We start from the raw sequence: 20,544 nt of genomic DNA, 5'->3' as shown, positions 1-20,544 counted from the left end.
AGATTTCCTAGAAATGTACACGTCCCCTTAGAATCACATAGCCCTTCTCTACTTTTCTATGACATCCTTACAAGATGCTTGTCTACTTAGTTAGTAGTCTTCTGGTTCTAAATTACTAAAAGGGCTCTTTCTGCTGAAAGGTAAGGCATTTTATTGTACATCAAAGGGCATTTCAAAAAGTACCTGGAAAGGGGGAATTTAAAAGTAAGTTTATTTTGATGCATTCTTGAAAATAGCTTTTTTCATAATATGGATTTCCCATGAACTTTTTGAAGACCCTGTGTAAGAATGAATTTCAAACTTCTTTCTATACCTCAATACTTTCTATACCTCAATAAACTCACGTTTTAATTCCATTTTTCAAAAACTTTTTAAAGGTACTTATTAATTTATTTGAGGCAGGGAGAGGGAAATAGGAGGAGAGAAAAAGAGAGAGAGAGACAGAAAGAGATAGAGAGAGAGCACTCCCATCTGCCAATTCACTCCTCAAATGTCCATAATAGCAGGGGTTGAGCCAAGGTCAAAGCCAGCAACCAGAAACTCAATCCAGGTTTCCTACGTGGAGGGCAGGAACCCAAATACCTGAGCCATTCCCACTGGTTCCAGGGTCTCTTTTAGCACAAAGCTGTAGTCCAGATCTAGAGCTTGGTTTTGAACCCAGTATTCTGATGTGGGATGTTAAGAGTCTTACCAGCAGACCAAATACCTATCCCCTTCATGAACTTTTTTAAGTACCCTCATATACATACAAAAGAAGTTCAAGTTTCTCAGGAAAGACAGTGTAAACTGCCTTGAAGAATCCTTCAGGATCCAGAGTTTCTTTTTTTTCCTGGATGCCTTTAACACATAAAAATTTATAATATTCTTGTTGATATCACTCTATAATTAATTTAAGGTATCTAATTCATATCTGGTTATTTTATAAACTTCTCAAAAATAATATATCTTCTAATTCTGAGGCCTCCCTAGGTCCATTGTCCTAGTCTGTATGGTACAAACTGGTGATTTTAAAATTTTTCTATCCAATACAATTTAATTTTTTTCTCAGAATTACTCCTTCCCTGCTGCGTATATCATCACAACTTTCCAACTTCTTTCTGGACTGTGGACTGCACTCATCATTGTTTAACTGACTTTTGAGAAGAAAACGGAAAACCTTCAATACAGCATTTGCACATCTCCCTGGTGTAAATACTCCCATGAAGGTCAACATGAAGACCCCATTGTAAAGTCACTGACAATAATGTTGAGATAAGACAATCGGATCTCACACAACTGTGAACAAGCTTCAGTACTCCAAAGTTGAAGGCATCACCACCTACGAAAACATTTCTTGAGCATTACTTGCATATCACATTAAAAAATTAATTTGTCTTTTATCCCTTGTATTTCTTTGATAATCTTAAGACATAAATATGATCTAAAGATGTACAAAGAAAAAAAATCATAATCTTTCTTTAAAATCACTATCAAAAGATCAATAATAACTCCCAGCTGTGAAAATAGAAAAATATTCATTTCAAAATAAAACAAAAATATCACTTAGAGTCTATGAATCAAATAGGCATAAATTAAGCATCTTAGAACCAGAAAGGTTTTGCACTTAGGAATTATGTGTGTTATTGCCCATGATAGAATCAGAGTAAAAATTCATTATTATATTCATGATTTGTATGATATCTGGTAATGTAAGATAATGTAAATAAAACCCTGCAACTGTGGGATAATTATTCAAATTTCAGATTTCCTCTTCCATAAGTTTTTATTTCTTTTGAAGGCAATGAAATATAATTAGAATTGACTTTTAATATTTTCATTTCATCTTTAATTTTCTAACATCCAGCTCTGAATTAGTAACTCTTCATTTCATTCTGATGTTAGTAATTTTAATGTACATGCCACAGCACAAATTTTTTTCTTAGTGCAGATTGTATTTGTGCATTTTATTGTCTGATAGGCACAAAGTAATTTATGAGGGCTTCATTATACTTCTATTAATGACATTACAGACTCTCAATGGTTCTCTTTAGGCTGGTGTTTTCCTTTTTATGTTCTTCTAAAATTTTATTTATTTGAAAGGGGGGGGAGGGAGGAAAGGAGAGGGGAGGGGAGAGAGAGAGAGAGAAAGATCATGTCCAACAGTTCACTCCTTGAATGCCTGCAACGGCCAGTGCTGGGCCAGGCTTAAGTCAAGAGCCTGGAACTCAACCTGGGGCTCCCACCGGGGTCGAAGGGACCCAAGTACTTCAGCCATCACCTGCTGGCACCCAGGGTTCAAGATGCTGGAATGGGAAGTAGAGCCCGGACCCAGACCCAGGCACCCTGGTAAGGAATCAGGCCCAAGCTGTCTTAATCACTATGCCAAACACCTGTGCCCTGTTTTTTCTTTACACTGAACTATTGCGTTTACCCAGAGACACAACATGCCAGTCACCCATCCCGGCTTTGTTCTCCTGCTCCCTGGAACAGTATTGTGTTTGGCGATCTTGATATCATTGTAGACCTACTTCAGTGATCATTTGCCAATTCTTTGCACAGTACTTTGTCACTTCCTGATTAGGTCCTTTTTTTACTGTCATTCTCTGCCTTGTAGAACGTAAGCCACGTGAGATCAGGAACTCTCTCTTACTCACTGCTAGAACAGTACTTTCCATAGGGTGAGTATGGTAAGTATCTGTTGACTAGACTAATAAGTACTTTCGAGACTGATTTTAGGTAAGATGGTCTGCTTAAGAGGATGTTTTTAAAACAATGTAAACATTTATGTTCCAACGTGTAGACTGACACTTCATCTTTTTTTTTTTTTTTTTACAGGCAGAGTTAGACAGTGAGAGAGAGACAACAGAGAGAAAGGTCTTCCTTCCGTTGGTACACCCCCAAATGGCCGCTACAGCCGGCGTGCTGTGCTGATCTGAAGCCAGGAGCCAGGTGCTTCCTCCTGGTCTCCCATGCAGGTACAGGGCCCAGGGACTTGGGCCATCCTCCACTGCACTCCCTGGCCACAGCAGAGAGCTGGACTGGAAGAGGGGCAACCGGGACAGAATCTGGCGCCCCAACAGGGACTAGAACCCAAGGTACCGGCGCGGCAGGCAGAGAATTAGCCTAGTGAGCAGAGCCGCGGCTCCGCTGACACTTCGTCTTAATCTTGTTCCATTTTGACAAAACTGTGTGAATTAAGAACGTTAATATGTTATCTTAAATCAGTCAAAAATAATTTCTAACACTTGGGCTGAAAGAATTCCTGTTGGAAGGTGCTGACTTCTTATACAAAATTGTGCTTTATTATACTTCATTTATAATCTAACTAAACACATTTTCTTGGTATGCTAATGTTTTATGCAAACCTCCTTCTTGATTTTGTCATATAATTTAAGATTCAATTAAGTGAATCAGACCCCAATGTAACTTGAATTTTCTAACAAGAACAAATTTTATATTTCACAAAGTGTGCAGTTGTTTTCACATTAACCTATACTTGTACAGAATGGAAGCAGTATCATAGTTCTTTTGTCATTTGACCTAACTTACCTTCATGCATTTCTCTAAGAATATCTCAAGCACAACAAAAAAAAAGAGAGGCCACACACACACCACACACACACACACGGAACTCTGAAATTAAAGACTGAAATAGCAAAATCTTCAATAAGATTGGGTGAAGTGTGATGTTTCTTAGTGAAAATCATGGAGACTCTTGTACTCAAATGCCACTATTTTTAAGCAAGTTGCTCAGCCTAAGCTGTAGTTTACTTATCTCCAAAATGGGATAGGGATACTGACATTTGGGGGCTGGAAAAAAGAGGAAGAGAGAGACCAACATAGCATTAAGCCTGGCACATATAAAGTGTTCAATATGTACTTATTGAACCAATTAATTACATTTGAAATATATTACCACTGAACTAAAATGCTGTATGCCATTTAATGGAAGAATGCAATGATTATATAACCAGATAGCTGAGATAAAAGTATAATTAAGGATGTTTTAACAATTCTCTGATTAACACACAACAGAGCAACCAGCTTGTGAATAGGTCAAGGATCCTGACCTTGATGAACACTGTGGTTGGTCAGGGAGTAATGAGGTAATTACTCATGAGACCTGAGCCTGGGCATACCCACACAAGCAAGAGTTGAAGGAGACTTTCCTGTATCTCTGCAGGTTTCTAGAATAAATTCACTACTATTGTTGGAGACAGTATTCATATTTTATTAAAAAATTCTACCAGATAATGAATTATTATTCACTCTCTATACCCATGTACGCATCGACTTGCCACTATTAGAAATAATAAGTGATGAAAATAGGGTGATTTGCATTTCCTTTTTCTTTCGCTTTTCATCCCAAAGAAAAAGCCACACAGAGTCATCATAAAAGAATGATGGAGCACGTTTCCCATTAGGGAGCCGTGGCACAAGTCCAGGAAACCCAAATACAAAAATGCTGCCTTCATCAACCTGACAATCTGGGATTTGTGTTGAAACAGGTAGAATGATGACTTTTAACTGTATGAATCAAGCCACTCAAATCCATATTTCTAACTAAGTGTGTTGTTTAAAGACTTACATTAGTGACCAAGGGATTTGTACAACTGCTTCATTCTCGATTGTGGAATGACATTTGGTCTTTTGTGCAAAACCCTGGAACACACTCGGATATCACTGAACACAATTCAACTTTGCTGGGTTGCTTAATTTCAGGGATGTGAATAATGATCACCAACCAGAGCTGTTTCCTCCTCCTCTGGCTCCCACAGCACTTCCCTTCTACCTCGCCGAGAGCACTAACGGCACAGATTTTCATGACTTGCTCAGAATTTGTCTCCCAACAGGGACTGAGCAAAGTCCAGAGAGGGCCCTATCTCAGGACGCTTTCACAAACAGACCCCAACACAGTGCTTGCCACAGCCGGGGTGGGATGAACGCTTATCTGAATCAAAGTGCCTATTCTTTACTGTGTTCAAGGCACATTCACGTGTAGGATCCAAGCAGACACTCAGAACAGTGAGTGGGGCTGCAGGACAGAATTAACTCCCTCTGCGTGATGCGTGTCATCATGTCCCTTTTTTGAGGAATGAGGAATGTGAGGGATTATGTGACATCTGAAGGGCACTTACGCAAGTCTTGAATTTCGAGATCAGAGTTCTTTTAAAAACACGAAATGAACACATACCGAACTATTTTCATGTGTCCTTAGGGCTCTGCTAAGTGTGTGTATGGCCAGTCACCTCTAACTTTGTCATTGTTGGTGAAATGGTACTTTTGTTTTTCAGTTGTAAGACCCTAGGATAGGAAAGACCTTCAGAAATCATCCATATGTAATTAGAAGAAAATGGCATCGATTATATGCAAATATTTTGCTGCAAAGCAGTGTCTGCCTTTAAGAGTTTATTGCTAGTCCAAACACTTCAGCTGTGCCACAGGGAAGGGGATGGAGATAGCTTTGTCATTACCAGTCCTGCACCCACAGTCATGCCCACTCTGCCTATAGAAGGTTTCTCTGTGCTTCTTAATTTCATGATCAGGAAATCAGTCCTCACTGTGGCAAGCCAGTGAAAGCAGCCTGTCTCCCGGCGCAAAGGGAGCAACAGAATCCTGATCAACTGACTCCCAAGTGAGCCTTTTCAACAACATCTCCCACCAAAGCTCAGCCTTCAGGAAGGCAGAGACTCTACCAAGCCCCAGATCAGGGCCTGGCCCATGGTAGTACCATCCCTAGCTCCATTTCTGGTACCTGTGTTAATTAATCAGTACCACCTTTGGATAACAACTGGTTATACAGCAGTGAGAAAAAGTGCCGGGTCCATGTTCCATAAACTTCATTATAGAGACTGATCTTTTTTTTTAAAATTTAAAATACTTTAATCGGTTTGATTTCAAAGGTTAAGTAACATCTAATAAATTTATATCCAGGTCCCCGCTAAACGTACCTATGGATGGAACCCTGGCTTTATGTCAGTTATCCTGTATACTGTTATAAGTCAACATTCCAAAAAAAAAAAAAAAAAACTTTAACAGAAATTAACAGCAACTATGTCATTGAGCCCAACATTTCCAACACCAGAAGGGGATGAGATGACTGGCTCCACAATTTCTCTACATCTGAAAAAAAACCTCGCCTGCCCACCTCCCTCCCCCAAATCCCCTCTCTGCCCGCCCGCCCGCTCGCTCTCCTCCCCTGCCACGCACGTATGCTCCGACCATTTTATCTGGGTGGAAAGTTGAAAGAGAGCAAGGCGCCAGCTGCACCCACCCAGCGCTCCCGGGGGCGGCATAGCAAAGTTCTAGGGCAAAGCCTTCCTCCGCGGAGCCCGGCCAGGCAGGCGCTCTCGGGTACCTGCTCCGCGCTGCGCCGCGCCGCGTCGGAGGCTCCGCCGCTGCGCGGAACACTTGCGTCTCCATCTGGCCACCAACCCACCCAAGCTTTCTTCGCCTCCACCACCACCTTCCTTCCTCCCCCCTCCGCCCCCTCCTTTCCGTCTTCCCTCTCCACCCCCGCCCCCAATCTCCTCCTCTTTTTCTCACTACAAGCGGTTGCTGATGCTGAAGCCGAGCGTCACTTCGGCTCCCACGGCAGACATGGCGACATTGACAGTGGTCCAGCCGCTCACTCTGGACAGAGGTAAGGGAGCGGCTCGCCCCGCCAGGCCCCTGCGCCCCCTCCGCCTCCCCCTCTGCCGCTGTCAAGTCCCCCCGGGACGGCAGGACGCCTCGGGTCGGGCGAGCCAGGACGAGGCAGGAAGGCGTTCGCCCCGCCGCCGCGACCAGGATACTTTCTTCCCCTTTCTCTCCCCGCCACGTCCCCGCTGCCCCTTCCCGCCGTGCTGGCCCAGCCGAGGGACGTCTTCTCCCAGCCCTGCAGCCCCCGCTGCCACTCCCAGGCCCCTGGCCGGGTCGAGCCCCGGCCGGCGGCTTTGTTGGAGCGGATGCGCGGGGTAGGAGAGGGGGCAGAGAGGAGGCTCTCCCCGCTGGCCGGAGACGAGGCTGGCCACGGGGCCGCCTGCCAGCCTGCGCGGCCGGCGGACTCGGGAGGAAGGAAGTTTGTCCGGGCGCCGGAGGGCGAGGGTCCGGAGGGCTGCGGGTGTCCTGGCGGCCGCCCGGGCGCTCCCCGGGGGTAGCCGGGCGCACGGCAGCCAGACTGCCGCGGCGGGGAGCTGCCCTCTGCCGAAAGGGCAGCGCGGAGCGCTGGGGCTGTGCCCGGGCCGGGGGCACCGCGTCGCCGAGCCCGGCTCTCCCCGGCTTTGCGTGGCCACCGCGGCGGGGGTCACCCTGCTCCTGCCGCTGACAGCACCCGGGCGGTAGCAACTCTTCAGTTTCTCCCAACCCCAGCCAAGCTGGTTCTCTCCCAGCCAGGTTGTCACCGCGGTGCCCGGGCTGCGGAAAGCGCGGGTACGAAGCGCAGGTTGGATTAAAATTCAACTTGTGACCCGCGACCCTGTGGCTGCTGCCCTCCGACTTGAACGGAAAAACAGTGTGGGTTCCCCAGGACCCCCGCCCCCGCCGCCCGGCTCGGCTCCCCGAGCCCGGGGACCCTATACTGGGGCGGTGACGGCCGGCCTCTGTGATGCACCCGAGCGAGCGGGGCTGTACCTGTGCCTGGGGTGGTCGGGCTTCCTGTCTGGCTTCACTGTCCAGTTGTGAGGGCGCTTGAATCCCATGGCTCTGCAGAGGAGGGCACCCGCTAGTCCCCGTCCGCAGCGGCTGGACTTAGGACCCTGGGCGGCCATTTGGAAATGGTGTGCTCTGGGGAAAGATAATTTAGTCCAATGTATCTCTGAAAATGTTCTTGTTGGCGGATTAAACTGGACGCTGGGGCAAGGCAAAAAAAAAAAAAAAAAAAAAAAGCATCCTGCTGTGAGTACGGTGAACTCAGTTTGAGGTTTTTAGTTTGGAGAGATGGTACTTGACTTTTAACTCTCTCTCTCTTGGTGCCAGAACAGATGTTGTGTGGAACCCATGGTAACCTTACTTAGGTAAGAGTTGCAAAATAACAGCATGATTGATTTTATATTAGGAGACGTTGATTGGCAAACCAGCAAACGTGCAACTGTAGTTAAAGAGCTCAGAAATCTATTGTATAATCCACGATTTTACCCCCAATATCAGCAGCTGCACTAGGCAGGATAAATCCATCGCCACTAAGAGCCAAACAGATGGGAAGCTATTAGAAACTATGGATTTCCCAAGTACTTCTGTGGTAATGTGATGAGCTGTTACATTGTCCCATTATGAAAATCACAGTCACTAAATATCCCGAGTAAAACGATGATAGTAGGAGCGAAACCTCCAAGAATATTGCATTCCTGAGTAATTTTATATAGCCTACTGCTACTGCTAATAACGTTATTACACTTTTGGGGTTTTACCTTAGCCCTAGGATGCCACAGCCAGTTGTTAAGAGGAGATGCTCATTAAATTTATTCTTTAAAAAATGCATTTGTTTATTCATTTTAATTTAAAGTCCAGAGAGAGGCAGAGAGGTCTTCCATTCTGTGCTTTACTTCCCAAATGCCTGCAACAGCCAAGGCTGAGCCTGGCTGAATCCCGGAGCCCCCATCTCCATTCAAGTCTCCCATGTGGGTAACAGGGTCCCAAGTGCCTGTGGGTACATCAGCTGCCTCCAGGATGCATCCACTGCAGGCTGATGGGAAGCGCAGGGCCCGTCTCTGGGGTATGGGTTGCAGCCACAGTGTGGGCTTAACCCACTGCCCTACCGCCTCAAGATTGATTCTCCACTGTGCCTGTCCTCAGTGTGGTTGTCCATGCAGTAGCTCCAGAGGCAAGCAGAAAAGAGGAGTTTGACTAAGTTCCCCAGCAGCTCATGCAGGCTGCAATCTAGACACTGCTGCATATGAAGTCTATCCATAAATATTTTCCATCTTATTGAAATGATTGATATTTAATCATTAAGCTTATAAGAAGGATTTCTAAAATATTTCCTTAAAAAGAGGGATGTCTTTTTTTTTAAAAAAAAGATTGATTTATTTATTTGAAAGTCAGAGTTACAGAGGAGAGGCAGAGAGAGAGAGGTCTTCCATCCGATGGTTCACTCCCCAACTGGCCCCAACGGCCAGAGCCGCACCGATCCGAAGCCAGGAGCCAGGAGCTTCTTCCAGGTCTCCCATGTGGGTGCAGGAGCCCGATGACTTGAGCCATCCTCTACTGCTTTCCCAGGCCATAGCAGAGAGCTGGATCAGAAGAGGAGCAGCTGGGACTAGAACTGGCATCCATATGGGATGCCGGCACTTCAGGCCAGGGCATTAAGCCACTGAGCCACAGTGCCGGCCCCAAGAGGGATGTCTTTGAAAGAGTATTTCTCTGTATCAGTATTTCTCTGCATCGTAGCCGCCACTTTCGTATTCACTTTGTATGAGCCACCTGAACTCTCTGGACATCACTTTTCTTCTGTGCCGCATCAGGACTTCGGATTAGATGATTCTGACAATGTGCAGATTTAGCAGTGTATAATTCAGTTAACTGCAGTTAAGACACAGTTTTTGGTTATCTACTGGGAGATTTTCCAGATCACCCCTCTCCTGGGCCACTTTTGCTAGCCTTTGATGGGTTCTAAATTTACCCACTGCTCTGGCCTCTTCAAAGCTCTTTTCACATTCTATTGAGTTTGCCTCCCATTGGACTGCATTTATCTCCCATTGACTGGAGCTCCTTGAAGAAAAGATCATTTTTTTTTTTTTTTTTAGAAAAAGACTTATTTATTATTTGAAAGGCAGAGTACCAGAGAGGGGGAGAGAGAGAGATCATCCACCTGCTGGTTCACTCCCCAAATAGCCTGCAATAGCAGGAACTGGGCCAGGCTGAAGCCAGGAACCAGGAAGTCCATTTAGGTCTTCCAAACGGGTGACAGTGGCCCAAGTTCTTGGCCATCTTCTCCTGCCTTTCCAAGTGCCTTTGCAGGAAGCTGGATGAGAACTGGCGTTCCAGTCTGACGTGCTGGAGTTGCAAGTAAGTGGTGGCTTATCCCACTTCACCATACCGTGGCGCCCATTTGCAAATTCATTTTGAATTCTCAGTATCTGTCACAGTCCCTAATGATAAAATCAGAAATTGCTGTAAGCTAGTGTAAGCTAAGGAAAGCAGTAACTTAAGCAGTGTTAAAATGCAGGGCCTTACTAGTGAACTGAAGCACAGTTCATGGTTTCACAGTATTTTGGTCCTGGAAAAGATGAAAGTGGTAACACGGGCCCTTGGAGTTAACCTCCCTTTACCCTATACACATGATGAGTTTCTACCCAGACACTGCTCGCCAACAGTGTGATTTTTAACCAAGAAGAATGCTGGGCAGATGGGCAAAGGAGAGGAAGGAGGAAAGATGCTTGACAAAGCTTTCCAAGGGCATCTCAGGGAATCTAAGTCCATACTCCACAATTCTAGAGTTGCTAGCTCTTTTCTAGTGTCTTCATTTTAAAGATGAAAAACATGAAAGAAGGAATGAGATGGTTTCAAAGTTACTATATTAGTGGCATCATTGTCCAAAGATCTACCTCTCCCCGAATTCAGATGGCATACACTGCATGCAAACTTATAAACCTTAGAAGTATGCATCTGGCTTCTTGGGTCTTCGGGAAGTAATTTATTTCAAGGTTCAGGTTGAACCCTGACATAACTGTCAGGGTGAATTCAGACTTTCATGACCCTCTATCTGTACTGAACTCTTCCATCCACCCATGAAGACGTCACATTAACCGTGTGGGGATCCCTGGGTGGCTTTGGCCCGAGTAGGTTCCTGTTCACTCTTGTCCTCCACTTATTGAGTGCTTGTTTCACAATATGTAGAAAGTGTGTATTATCAATAAACTGTGGATGGATTTCAAATTACATTTTTCATAAACTGGACCCTGCTGTGGAATCCGTATACACTGAAGCACTCAACAGACATAAGTCTGTTTTTTGTGGTAATTATAGCCCACTAAGGGAGAGAGACTAAAACACACCCACACCCACATGAAAAATTCATTCAATATCTGTTTATCACCTACTATTTAAAAGATGCTATGGAAATACCATGAACAAAGTTTCTGCTTTTATGGTCTGTAACAGTCTAGTGATGGAGACAGATAATAAAGAAGGAATTACTTAATTAATTTAACAAATAAGTGTTACTTACACCAAGTTTTGTTTTAATCACGTAAGTTAAGTCATACAAATATATATATATATATATGTGCACACATGCAAATATGTATATATACGTAACTTAGTGTTAGGGACAAGAAATAAAACTGGATAAAACAGAGTGATGGGTGCTGCTGTTTTAGATGTATGAGTCAGGGAAAGCCATCCTAAGTGAGGAAGGAAACTTTAAAGATATTTGGGGAAATGTGTTCAGCATGTAGATGCACACTCGTGTGTGCATCCTGGGAACATCAAGGAAGTCAAGTGTGAAAAAGTGAGCAAGGGGGAAGATGGTGGAAAACAAGATGCATCAGGTTGGTAGCCAGGGGAGAGATGATGCAGCTCATATTTAGGATTGTTTAGAATTATTTATTCGTTTGGGAGTATACACTCTGGTGCGCCCTCTGAATCCTTCTATGGCCAGGACTGAGCAGAGGCAGAAGGTGAGAGCACAGAACTCAATCCTGTTTCTCATGTGAGTGGCAGGAACTCAATTACCTGAGGCATCTCTTGCTGTTTTCTGGGTCTATGGTAATAGGAAGCTGAAATTGGGAGCTGGGGTTTGAACCCATTCTGTGTAGGAGGTGGTATCTAAACCACTACGTCAGACTCCTATCCTCTGGATTTCAGGTGAGCTGAACACACAAAGTACTCTGATGAAAACAAACATGTCATTGTGGTCCAGAATAATTGGGATGGACCTTTAGATAGTGTTGGTAAAGGAAGACTCACGGAGAAAGGAAAATGTAAATCGATTTTGGATGTATTATATTAACAGGATCCTTAGGAAAAACATTTGGAGAGATAAAAAAAGAGGACTTATACAAAGTACATTCCAAAATCCACATCCACAATTTTTCTACCACCTATAACTAAAAAAAAGATCAAAAATTAAAATTACCAGGAAATAATTGAACTCTATGGATGCATTCTGGAGCAGAATTTTGGTTATGCATACCAAGGAGGTCTACTTAATAGCTTTTCCCTCTTTCTTATTGCTAGGCTAGAATAACATATATTATAATTAGATCTTCAAATATATACTAAGCACTGTAATTTACATGTCACTCTGCATAAATCTACATGTTGAATCCAAGTGGCCACAATATGAGACATTAATTTTTCAGTCTAATGGTTGATGTGGTCAGTCGTTCAGGAAGTAGTACATGAGATTTACTCTTATGGCAAAAAGATGTTGATAAGGAGATTAGTGTGGAATTCTTTTCTTCCAGACTTTAAAATGCTCACAGCAACGTTCCCCCTCCAGCAGAGGTTAGCTTGCCTAGATTTTAATCTCTAAAACCAGGAATGACCTTCAGGTAAACTCTAGGGAATGAGGCAAGGTGCAATCCATAATGCTTAATACTGTCATATTAAAGAATATAGAAATGCCTCATTATATTAAAGACTGTGTGGATTTAGCCACTGTCTTAAGTAGGAGAACTCCAACTCTCCTTCACTTTCCACCTCAAGGTCAGAAATGAAACTATGAAAGAATTCTTCTGAATTTCATTTTTGCTTATCTTTTCTCCCTAATTTTTAAAATCAAATGGTATTTTAAAAACACATTGGTCTACAAAGAATGCAAAACCAACTCGAGGAGTAAAATCAGTAGTTAAAACATTTCCAGAAGTTTATTGAAATTTTGTAATTTAAAATGTTTGATACCTACCTTTTGACATACCAGCAGCTTACAATCTGCATTTAACTATCTCTTTAAGATGAAAGGTTGGTATTACTATCATCTAACTCTTTTTGTGAGTTAATTTAATTTGGACAAATTGCAAAAATTGAAATCTTTATTTCTTGGCTTCTTTAAGTTGTAATTTAAAGTATTAATTAAACAAATCTTAGTGTGCCTTCCCTTTTGAAAAAGCCCAACTTTTGTCCTTTAAAAATGTGAATATAAAACCCAGAGCTATTATTTTCTGGATTTCAACCTTATGGGGGAAAAAAACCCATAAGAACAAAAATGGAATGTAAATGAAAATCCCACTGGTGCCACACTTTTCACAGGATTTGTGATACATTAAAATTTTCTCTTTTCCCTTTTCACTTTTCAAGGCATGCAGAGCTTATTACTTCATGTATCTTCCAATTCAAGCCTTGGGCAGCCTATAGCTTTTCTAATCAGCTGTAGTCACCAGATTTTATAAAATCTGTATTTGCCTGAAAATTGCTTTTGCTCACAGTCCAAAGGGGCTTGCCCCTTCTCTCTCTCCTTGTTAAGTATTTTTTCCCAACATGAAGCAAGATCAAGAAAGAAGGAAAATAAACAATTAAATTTAGTTTTATGTGGTTTGAAAGATGCATGCCCTGATGGTTTTGATTAGGGAGGAAAAAAGAGGAGCCAAATATATTTTATGTCCCTTGTCCTAAAGCCTCCCCACATCAGCACCCAGACAGGGTTTAGGCTACAAATGTTAAGTGCTCACTTGCTTTCTCACATTTTCTTTGGCCCTGATAAACATTTCAAAAATTACTTTTATTGACCTTTTTTTAGGGGAGCACTTCATTGTTGTTTGTTTCATTTTGTGCTATAGAGTCATAGAATACCTTCCAGGAGTCAGAATGTGCCACATCTGACTTGTTTTTTGTAAATGAAAAGTTACAAAGGGAAGAACCCAAATCTCTGATATGTTTTGATTACAAATCAAGGACAGTTTTCATTTAATATTTTTTTATTTGAGAGATGGAGGGGGAGGGAGAAAGAGAGCGAGCAAGAGAGCAAGTGAGCGAGCGAGAGAACACTCACATCCACTGGTTCAGTTCAAAAGCACCTGAAACTTCTGGGCAGGGGTGGGAGCCACCCACATGGGTGTCAGGAACCAGTACCACTGTCCCCCCAGGGTCTACATTACTGGAAAACTGGAGTCAGGAGCTGGAGCGTGCGTTAAACCTAGGTACTCTGATATGGGACACAGGCATCTCAGCTACTAGGCCGAATGACCACTCCATAAGGAGAATTTTATATCAAGTTTTGAAAGTTAAAAGAAATCCATAAATTAATGATAGGGCTTGCAGAAAAAGAGTAAGCATTCTAGTGAATACCTGCTGGTTTGCTGTGTCAGCTATCTGTAGCCTGAGATGTATTTGGTGTGCACCTATCATTCATGAAATTAAGGCTTTTGTTTCTGGGGTCATTTTCCATGGATCACAACTGTGACTAGCTATTTAGTTGGGCAAATGGACCAGACCATTTAGGGAGTAATGTCAAATGGTAAGGTGTGTTGGGTTATTAGCAATGGTGTTACTTGTGCAAAGTCTGTATCTCCTGGAGAGAATTGTTTTCTTAAAGACTTGACATCCGGCTGTTAGAACATGCTGTCAGGTCAGAAATCATGTTGGATTTTTGTGCAGAACCCAGCACACGGTGTGGCACATAACTGGCACGCTGCATGTTTGTTCATTGATTGAGTGAATCAATGAGTAAAACTAACTTAGCTGGACTAGCTATCATGGAGTATTCTTTTTGTTTTTATTATTAAAGATTTATTTATTTGAAAGCCAGAGTTACACAGAGAAAGGAGAGGCAGAGAGAGGTCTTCCATCCGCTGGTTCACTCCCCAGATGGCCACAAAGGCCAGAGCTGTGCTGATCGGAAGCCAGGAACCTCCTCGGGGTCTCCCACACGGGTGCAGGGGCCCAAGGACTTGGGCCATCTTCTACTGCTTTCCCAGGCCACAGCAGAGAGCTGGAGTGGAAGTGGAGCAGCTGGGTCTCGAACCTGCACCCATATGGGATGCTGGTGCCTCAGGCCAGGACGTTAACCCGCTGCACCACAGCGCCGGCCCGCATGGAGGATTCTTAATACCAAAAGAAAAAACAAAAAAACCCCTTCCAGCCTATAATAATGTGTAAGTAGTGCCTATGTTAGTTTGTCACTTTGCCTGTGTATGTGAGTGGCAAACTCCTAAGAGAGGAGTGCTCTCCAGAGCGACAAGAGGATGTGAGGTGTTGCTGTTGATATTCATAGCCCTGAATCCGTTGGCTGCATACTTGCAGCTGTTTTAACTGGTGAATTGAAGCAGAAAAACGAATGGCAAGTACAGATTAAAAAGAGGGTTTTTTTAAGATTTATTTTATTTATTTGAAAGTAGAGTTAGAGAGAGAGGGAAAGATAGAGGGAGAGAGAGAGAGAGCGAGCGCTCTTCCATCCACTTATTCACTCCCCACATGGCCGTAACAGCCCAGGCTGGGCCAGGCAGCATTATCTGGGTCTCCCACATAGGTGCAGGGGTCCAAGAAGTTGGACCATCTTTCACTGCTTTCCTAGGTGCATTAGCAGGAAGCTGGATTGTAAATGGAGGAGCCAGGACTCAAACTGGTGCCCATATGGGATGCCAGCATTGCAGGTGGCAGCTTAACCCATTGTATCACAACGCCAGCCTCAAATGACTTTTTTCTTTTAACGTAAAGAGAATGCTACAGAAAGTCCTATCCCCTCAACACATAGAAATAAACTACATTGGGGCTGGCGCTGTGGCTCACTTGGTTAATCCTCTGCCTGCGGCGCCGGCATCCCATATGGGCGCCGGATTCTGTCCCAGTTGCTCCTCTTCCAGTCCAGCTCTCTGCTGTGGCCCAGGAGGGCAGTGGAGGATGGCCCAAGTGCTTGGGCCCTGCACCCGCATGGGAGACAAGGAAGAAGCACCTGGCTCCTGGTTTCGGATCGGCACAGTGCCTGCCATAGCAGCCATTTGGGGGGTGAACCAATGGAAGGAAGACCTTTCTCTCTGTCTCTCTCTCTCACTAACTCTGCCTGTCAAATTAAAAAAAAGTATAAGCTACATTGTCTTATTTTTATAACCACAAAATAGATGAGTGATGGATCTTTGCTGATATACAAGTTAAAGTGGATTTATTTGAAATTGCTCTTGGAAAATGTAAATGTAGCCTTGAAAAAAGTCATATTGATGCAATCAGTGCTTTATTTCTAGTCTATGCTATAAAAGGTTTTTTGTTTTTTGATTGAGCTTTGCTAAGCAATATGCTACCTGATTTGAAGCGTTTCTTAATAAAAATAAATATGTCCAAAGTTTCAACTGAAAAAAATCATGTGAGATTAAAGCTTATTTTGAAGTTCTGCTCGGATACCTGGCTTGGAGAAGAACGAGGGCTTCTAATTCAAACTGAAGATAACTTCCCTTAGAAACACGGAAGCTATTTCAAGTCCAACTAGTTCTGCTATTTTTGATTATTTACCCAATGTGGTGGTGGTTAAATTTCTTTTTATTTATTTATTTGACAGGCAGAGTGGACAGTGAGAGAGAGACAGAGAGAGGGGTCTTCCTTTGCCGTTGGTTCACCCTCCAATGGCCGCTGCGACCGGCGCACCGCGCTGATCCGATGGCAGGAGCCAGGAGCCAGGTGCTTCTCCTGGTCTCCCATAGGGTGCAGGGCCCAAGCACTTGGGCCATCCTCCACTGCACTCCCTGGCCACAGCAGAGAGCTGGCCTGGAAGAGGGGCAACCGGGACAGAATCCGGTGCTCCGACCGGGACTAGAACCGGTGTGCTGGCGCCGCAAGGCAGAGGATTAGCCTAGTGAGCCACGGCACCGGCTGGTTAAATTTCAATATAAAAATCTTCTATTATCTTTAGAAGAATTACCTTTATCCATAAAGGATAGAATAATGGTAGCCACAAAACAGCCCTAAAATTTAAGTCCCAGAGTTAGATGGAGGAGGTCAAATCAGAGCTAAGTCTGTCTAACAGCAGTGAAGAACTGAACTATGGAATATAATTAAAGGACTGCCAAAAGTGATTTTGGGGTGGGAGTGCCGTGGAGGATGGCCCAAGTCCTTGGGCCCTGCACCCGCATGGGAGACCAGGAGAAGCACCTGGCTCCTGGCTTCAGATCAGTGCCATGCGCCGGCCGCGGCAGCCATTGGAGGGTGAACCAATGGCAAAAAGAAGACCTTTCTCTCTGTCTCTCTCTCTCTCACTGTCCACTCTGCCTGTCAAAAAAAAAGAAAAGTGATTTTGGGGGAAAATTGGAAAATAGCAGTAATTGCTAATGGGCAAATAACAAAAAGGTGATAAAAGCATTTTAGGAAACTGTATAGATCTATGTATCTGTTTCCTTCTGGAAGAAAAATATAAGGCATATTATTATATTTTTAAAAGATTTACTTATTTAATTGAAAGGCAGTGAGAGAAAATCAGAGACAGAGAGAGAGAGAGAGAGAGATCTTCTATCCACTGGCTTATTCCCTGAGTGGCCACAATAGCTAAGGCAGGTCCAGGCTGAAGCCAGGCACCAGGAACTCCACCAGGGTCTCCTGCAAAGGTGTCAGGGGCTGAAGCACTTGGTCATCTTTGTTTGTCCTTCCAAGAACATTAGCAGGGAGCCAGATCAGAAACAGAACATCTGGGGAGCGAACCAGCAGACCTCTCTCACTCTGCTGCTTCCTCTCTGTAACTCTACCTTTCAAATAAATAAATAAATAAAGCTTAAATAAAATAAAATATATATAAATTATTGTAGCTTTCATTCATTAGATTGAATCATATTAAAATGTGAAACTCATCAACTGCTCTGTGACTAGAACAATCTTGTCTAAGAATAACTGATTTGGAAAACATTGGAGGTTTGATTTAATAAGTTTATAATGAGCAATATTATATTATTATTAAAATATAGAACATGTAAATCTCTCTTTAAAATAAAAGGCTATCTAATACTAGTAATATAGTGTAACACTAATATACCATAACTTAGCAAGGATTATTTTTAAAAAAGGTTTGAATGATTCAAAATTGGAAGTCACTCTGTGTTAGCATATTAATCACATTAATGTCTTAAAACACTGAAACATCTATCTCATTCATTGCAGTGGTTCTCAACTGAGACAGCACTGATAATTGGAGCATTAAACTTATTTGTCAGGAAAGGGGTTTAGTATCCCTAATTTCCAGGCATTAAGTACCAGCCTAAATCTCAATACTTACAGAATCATGTTAACTGAAGAGCAGTACTGTCTCATCCATTTGAGAACCACTTATTTCCAAGGAACATTCAACATTAGCAAACAATTGATTGTTGATTCTTTACAAGATCAAAAGTTTAAAGGAAAAAAAAGTCAGCAATCTCAGTATATTTTGATAAAGGCATGTGATGAAAGGTAACATTAATATCCGATTTCAAAACAAGTAACTTTGAAAAAAAATGTGAATAGGGAACTTCTTTAACATGATAAACACTAGCCATCACATACCAATGGCAAATAATGTATTTACAGATGAAAGACTGAGAATCTTGATTAACATCCAGAACAGTACAAAAATGATTTAAGCAATGCTACAAGATGAAAAATAGCAAGTAATAAAATTAAAGAAGAATTGTCAAAGGTGTCGTTTTCAGATTATTTGATTATCAACTGAAAAACTACTAGAAGATGTGAGTTTGCTGAAGCGATACAATTGCGGATCTGCATGAGTCAGTAATCCTGCATCCAAATAGTGTCGAAGCAACCTCACTGTCATAGCTAACAACAGTGAACACAACTTTGAAAAGGCAGAAACGCGGAAAATAAAAAATGTAGAAACACAAATGTAGTTAATATGTATGAATGTCTACCACACACTGTACCTACTGTATATTTAGGGATGGGGGATACAGAACCAGACACTGGACCAATCCTGTTGATGGTGCTGTTTATCTATGTGCTGGTTAGGATAGACTAACAAAATATTTAAAGAGTGTACACAAATAGTATGAAATCAGACTTCAGTTAGTAAGTGTAGAGATGAGAAGTAAAGAGTTGCAGGGACTGAGAGCTACTTAGGTAGTGAGGACATGCTGTCAGAGCAAGACAGCCGTGTGAAGATGGGAAAAGAATGCTTTTTGAGAAGAGGAAAAAGCAAGTGCATAGATGATCACATTGGTGGGTTCATTAGAAAGCAGGGACTGGTGTGGTAGTATAGCAGGTAAAGCTACCTCCTGTAACACCAACATCCCATATGAGCACCAGTCTGTGTCCCTGCTGCTCCAGTTCGAATCCTAGCTTCCTGCAAATGCCTGGGAAAAGCAGTGGAAGATGACCCAAGTACATGGACCCCTGCCACCCACTTTGGAGACCTGGAAGAAGCTCCTGGCTCCTGGCTTTGGCCTGACCCTGCCCAGGCTGTTCTGGCTAACTGGAGAGAACCTGAGGATGGACGACCTCTCTCCCTCTCTGTTTAACTCTATCAAATAAATTAATAAATCTTTAAAAAATATATAAAGAAAGCAGTGACCAAAACATAACAGGTGAAGGGGGAATGCAACAGAAAGAAAGAAATACAGTCTGGTGATAATACCTAACCTACAAGATTTGTTGTAAGGAATAAATGAGATAATGAGTGGCAGGCACTCCACAAATTCTAAGGTGACATTCTACTGCTGTTTTCTTCTAGCGCCCAATCTTTGTCTAATTCACTTCTGGACTGTTGCCTATTTGGGAAACCACAGGATCCTTGAACACATGCACTCGAGAGCTTTTCTACCCAAGTTTGAATCCCAGTTTTTCTACTTCCATCAGAGTTATTTGACTGTTTTGAATCTCAGTTTTCTTATCTGTAAAATGGCAAACTGCAAAACGAGCAGTGACTGAATCATTGTTTGTTTAAAAGAGTTAGTAGTATAAAGTCCTTGGACCAGGGCTGATGTACGGCAACTGCTCAACAGTGATCATTCTATTTGCCCTGAGACCTGTGTGTCCTGCCAGAGGACAGGGACAGAGATGTGCTACCTTCAGTCTGTACCAAGAAGCAGGCCCTGGGTGATTTTGGTTTTATCTAGAAGCAGGAAGCATTTGGAAATGCCTGCCGTTTTCTGTATACTCAACTTAATTTGACAACACACTATTTCCCTCAAATCACATTTTTCATAGTGCTTCAATAATACTTTTAAAATAAATACTGTTAGCACACTTACTGCAAGACACAAATTATTCTTGTCACCTTAAAAGCAAGTTTATTTATATTTATTTTTGTGTACCCATTGCCTATCACATTGCCTGAAAGATAACTACTCAAATGTTTGCTGAATAAATTGGTGGGTTGTCTTAAAATATTGCATAGCTGCTGGTGGTAAAATTAGATAAATGAACAGAGGCTATAAGGTGACAGATTTTTATAAGAAAATAATGTCCTATATTTGTTCTGCTCAAAATTAAAACTGGTACCTTCTAGGAATTAGTAAACACCCTATTTCTGGCAATGTACAAGCAAAAGGTGAGGAACAAATTGGAAAATGGCATCAAACAGTGGTTTTTGATTTGAAGTTATAAATATATCATGTACTCGTACAGATATCAAAAGGCTTTGTGGCACAAAGAGTTAAGTCACTTTGTGGGATGCCTGCATTCCATGGTGGAGTGCTTAGGTTCAAGCCTTGCCTCCTTTTCCAATCCAGTTTCCTGCTAATG

At 42.7% G+C, this 20,544-nt stretch overlaps 2 protein-coding genes across 9 annotated transcripts in view; one reads left to right on the top strand and one right to left on the bottom strand.

Moving 5' to 3' along the window:
- The window catches only part of ACSS3 (acyl-CoA synthetase short chain family member 3), a 371,082-nt gene extending 363,248 nt beyond the window's left edge, over positions 1-7,834 (bottom strand). For 2 of the 4 annotated variants that reach the window (XM_089307518.1, XM_008256845.5), the window contains exon 1: positions 7,591-7,834. The gene's annotated coding sequence lies outside the window, so the exon portion shown is untranslated. Of the gene's footprint in view, positions 1-6,337; positions 6,455-7,590 lie in introns of those variants that run through there. The other 2 variants (XM_089307519.1, XM_089307515.1) reach the window with 1 other exon arrangement.
- LIN7A (lin-7 cell polarity scaffold A) overlaps positions 6,484-20,544 on the top strand; it is a 161,446-nt gene continuing 147,385 nt past the window's right edge. For 2 of the 5 annotated variants that reach the window (XM_089307520.1, XM_089307522.1), the window contains exon 1: positions 6,484-6,622. Coding sequence is in view for 2 of the 5 variants with exons in the window: in XM_089307521.1 (XP_089163647.1) it covers positions 6,541-6,622 (82 nt within the window). In the remaining 3 variants the exon portion in view is untranslated. The remainder of the gene's footprint in view (positions 6,623-20,544) is intronic. The other 3 variants (XM_089307521.1, XM_002711366.6, XM_089307523.1) reach the window with 2 other exon arrangements.

This window comes from Oryctolagus cuniculus, chromosome 11, assembly GCF_051225735.1.
Source record: "Oryctolagus cuniculus isolate XC-2025 breed Fujian yellow rabbit chromosome 11, ASM5122573v1, whole genome shotgun sequence".
Taxonomy (NCBI): Eukaryota; Metazoa; Chordata; class Mammalia; order Lagomorpha; family Leporidae; genus Oryctolagus; species Oryctolagus cuniculus.
The sequence above is the reverse complement of the archived record's forward strand: the minus strand, read 5'-3'. Positions and strand labels throughout refer to the sequence as shown.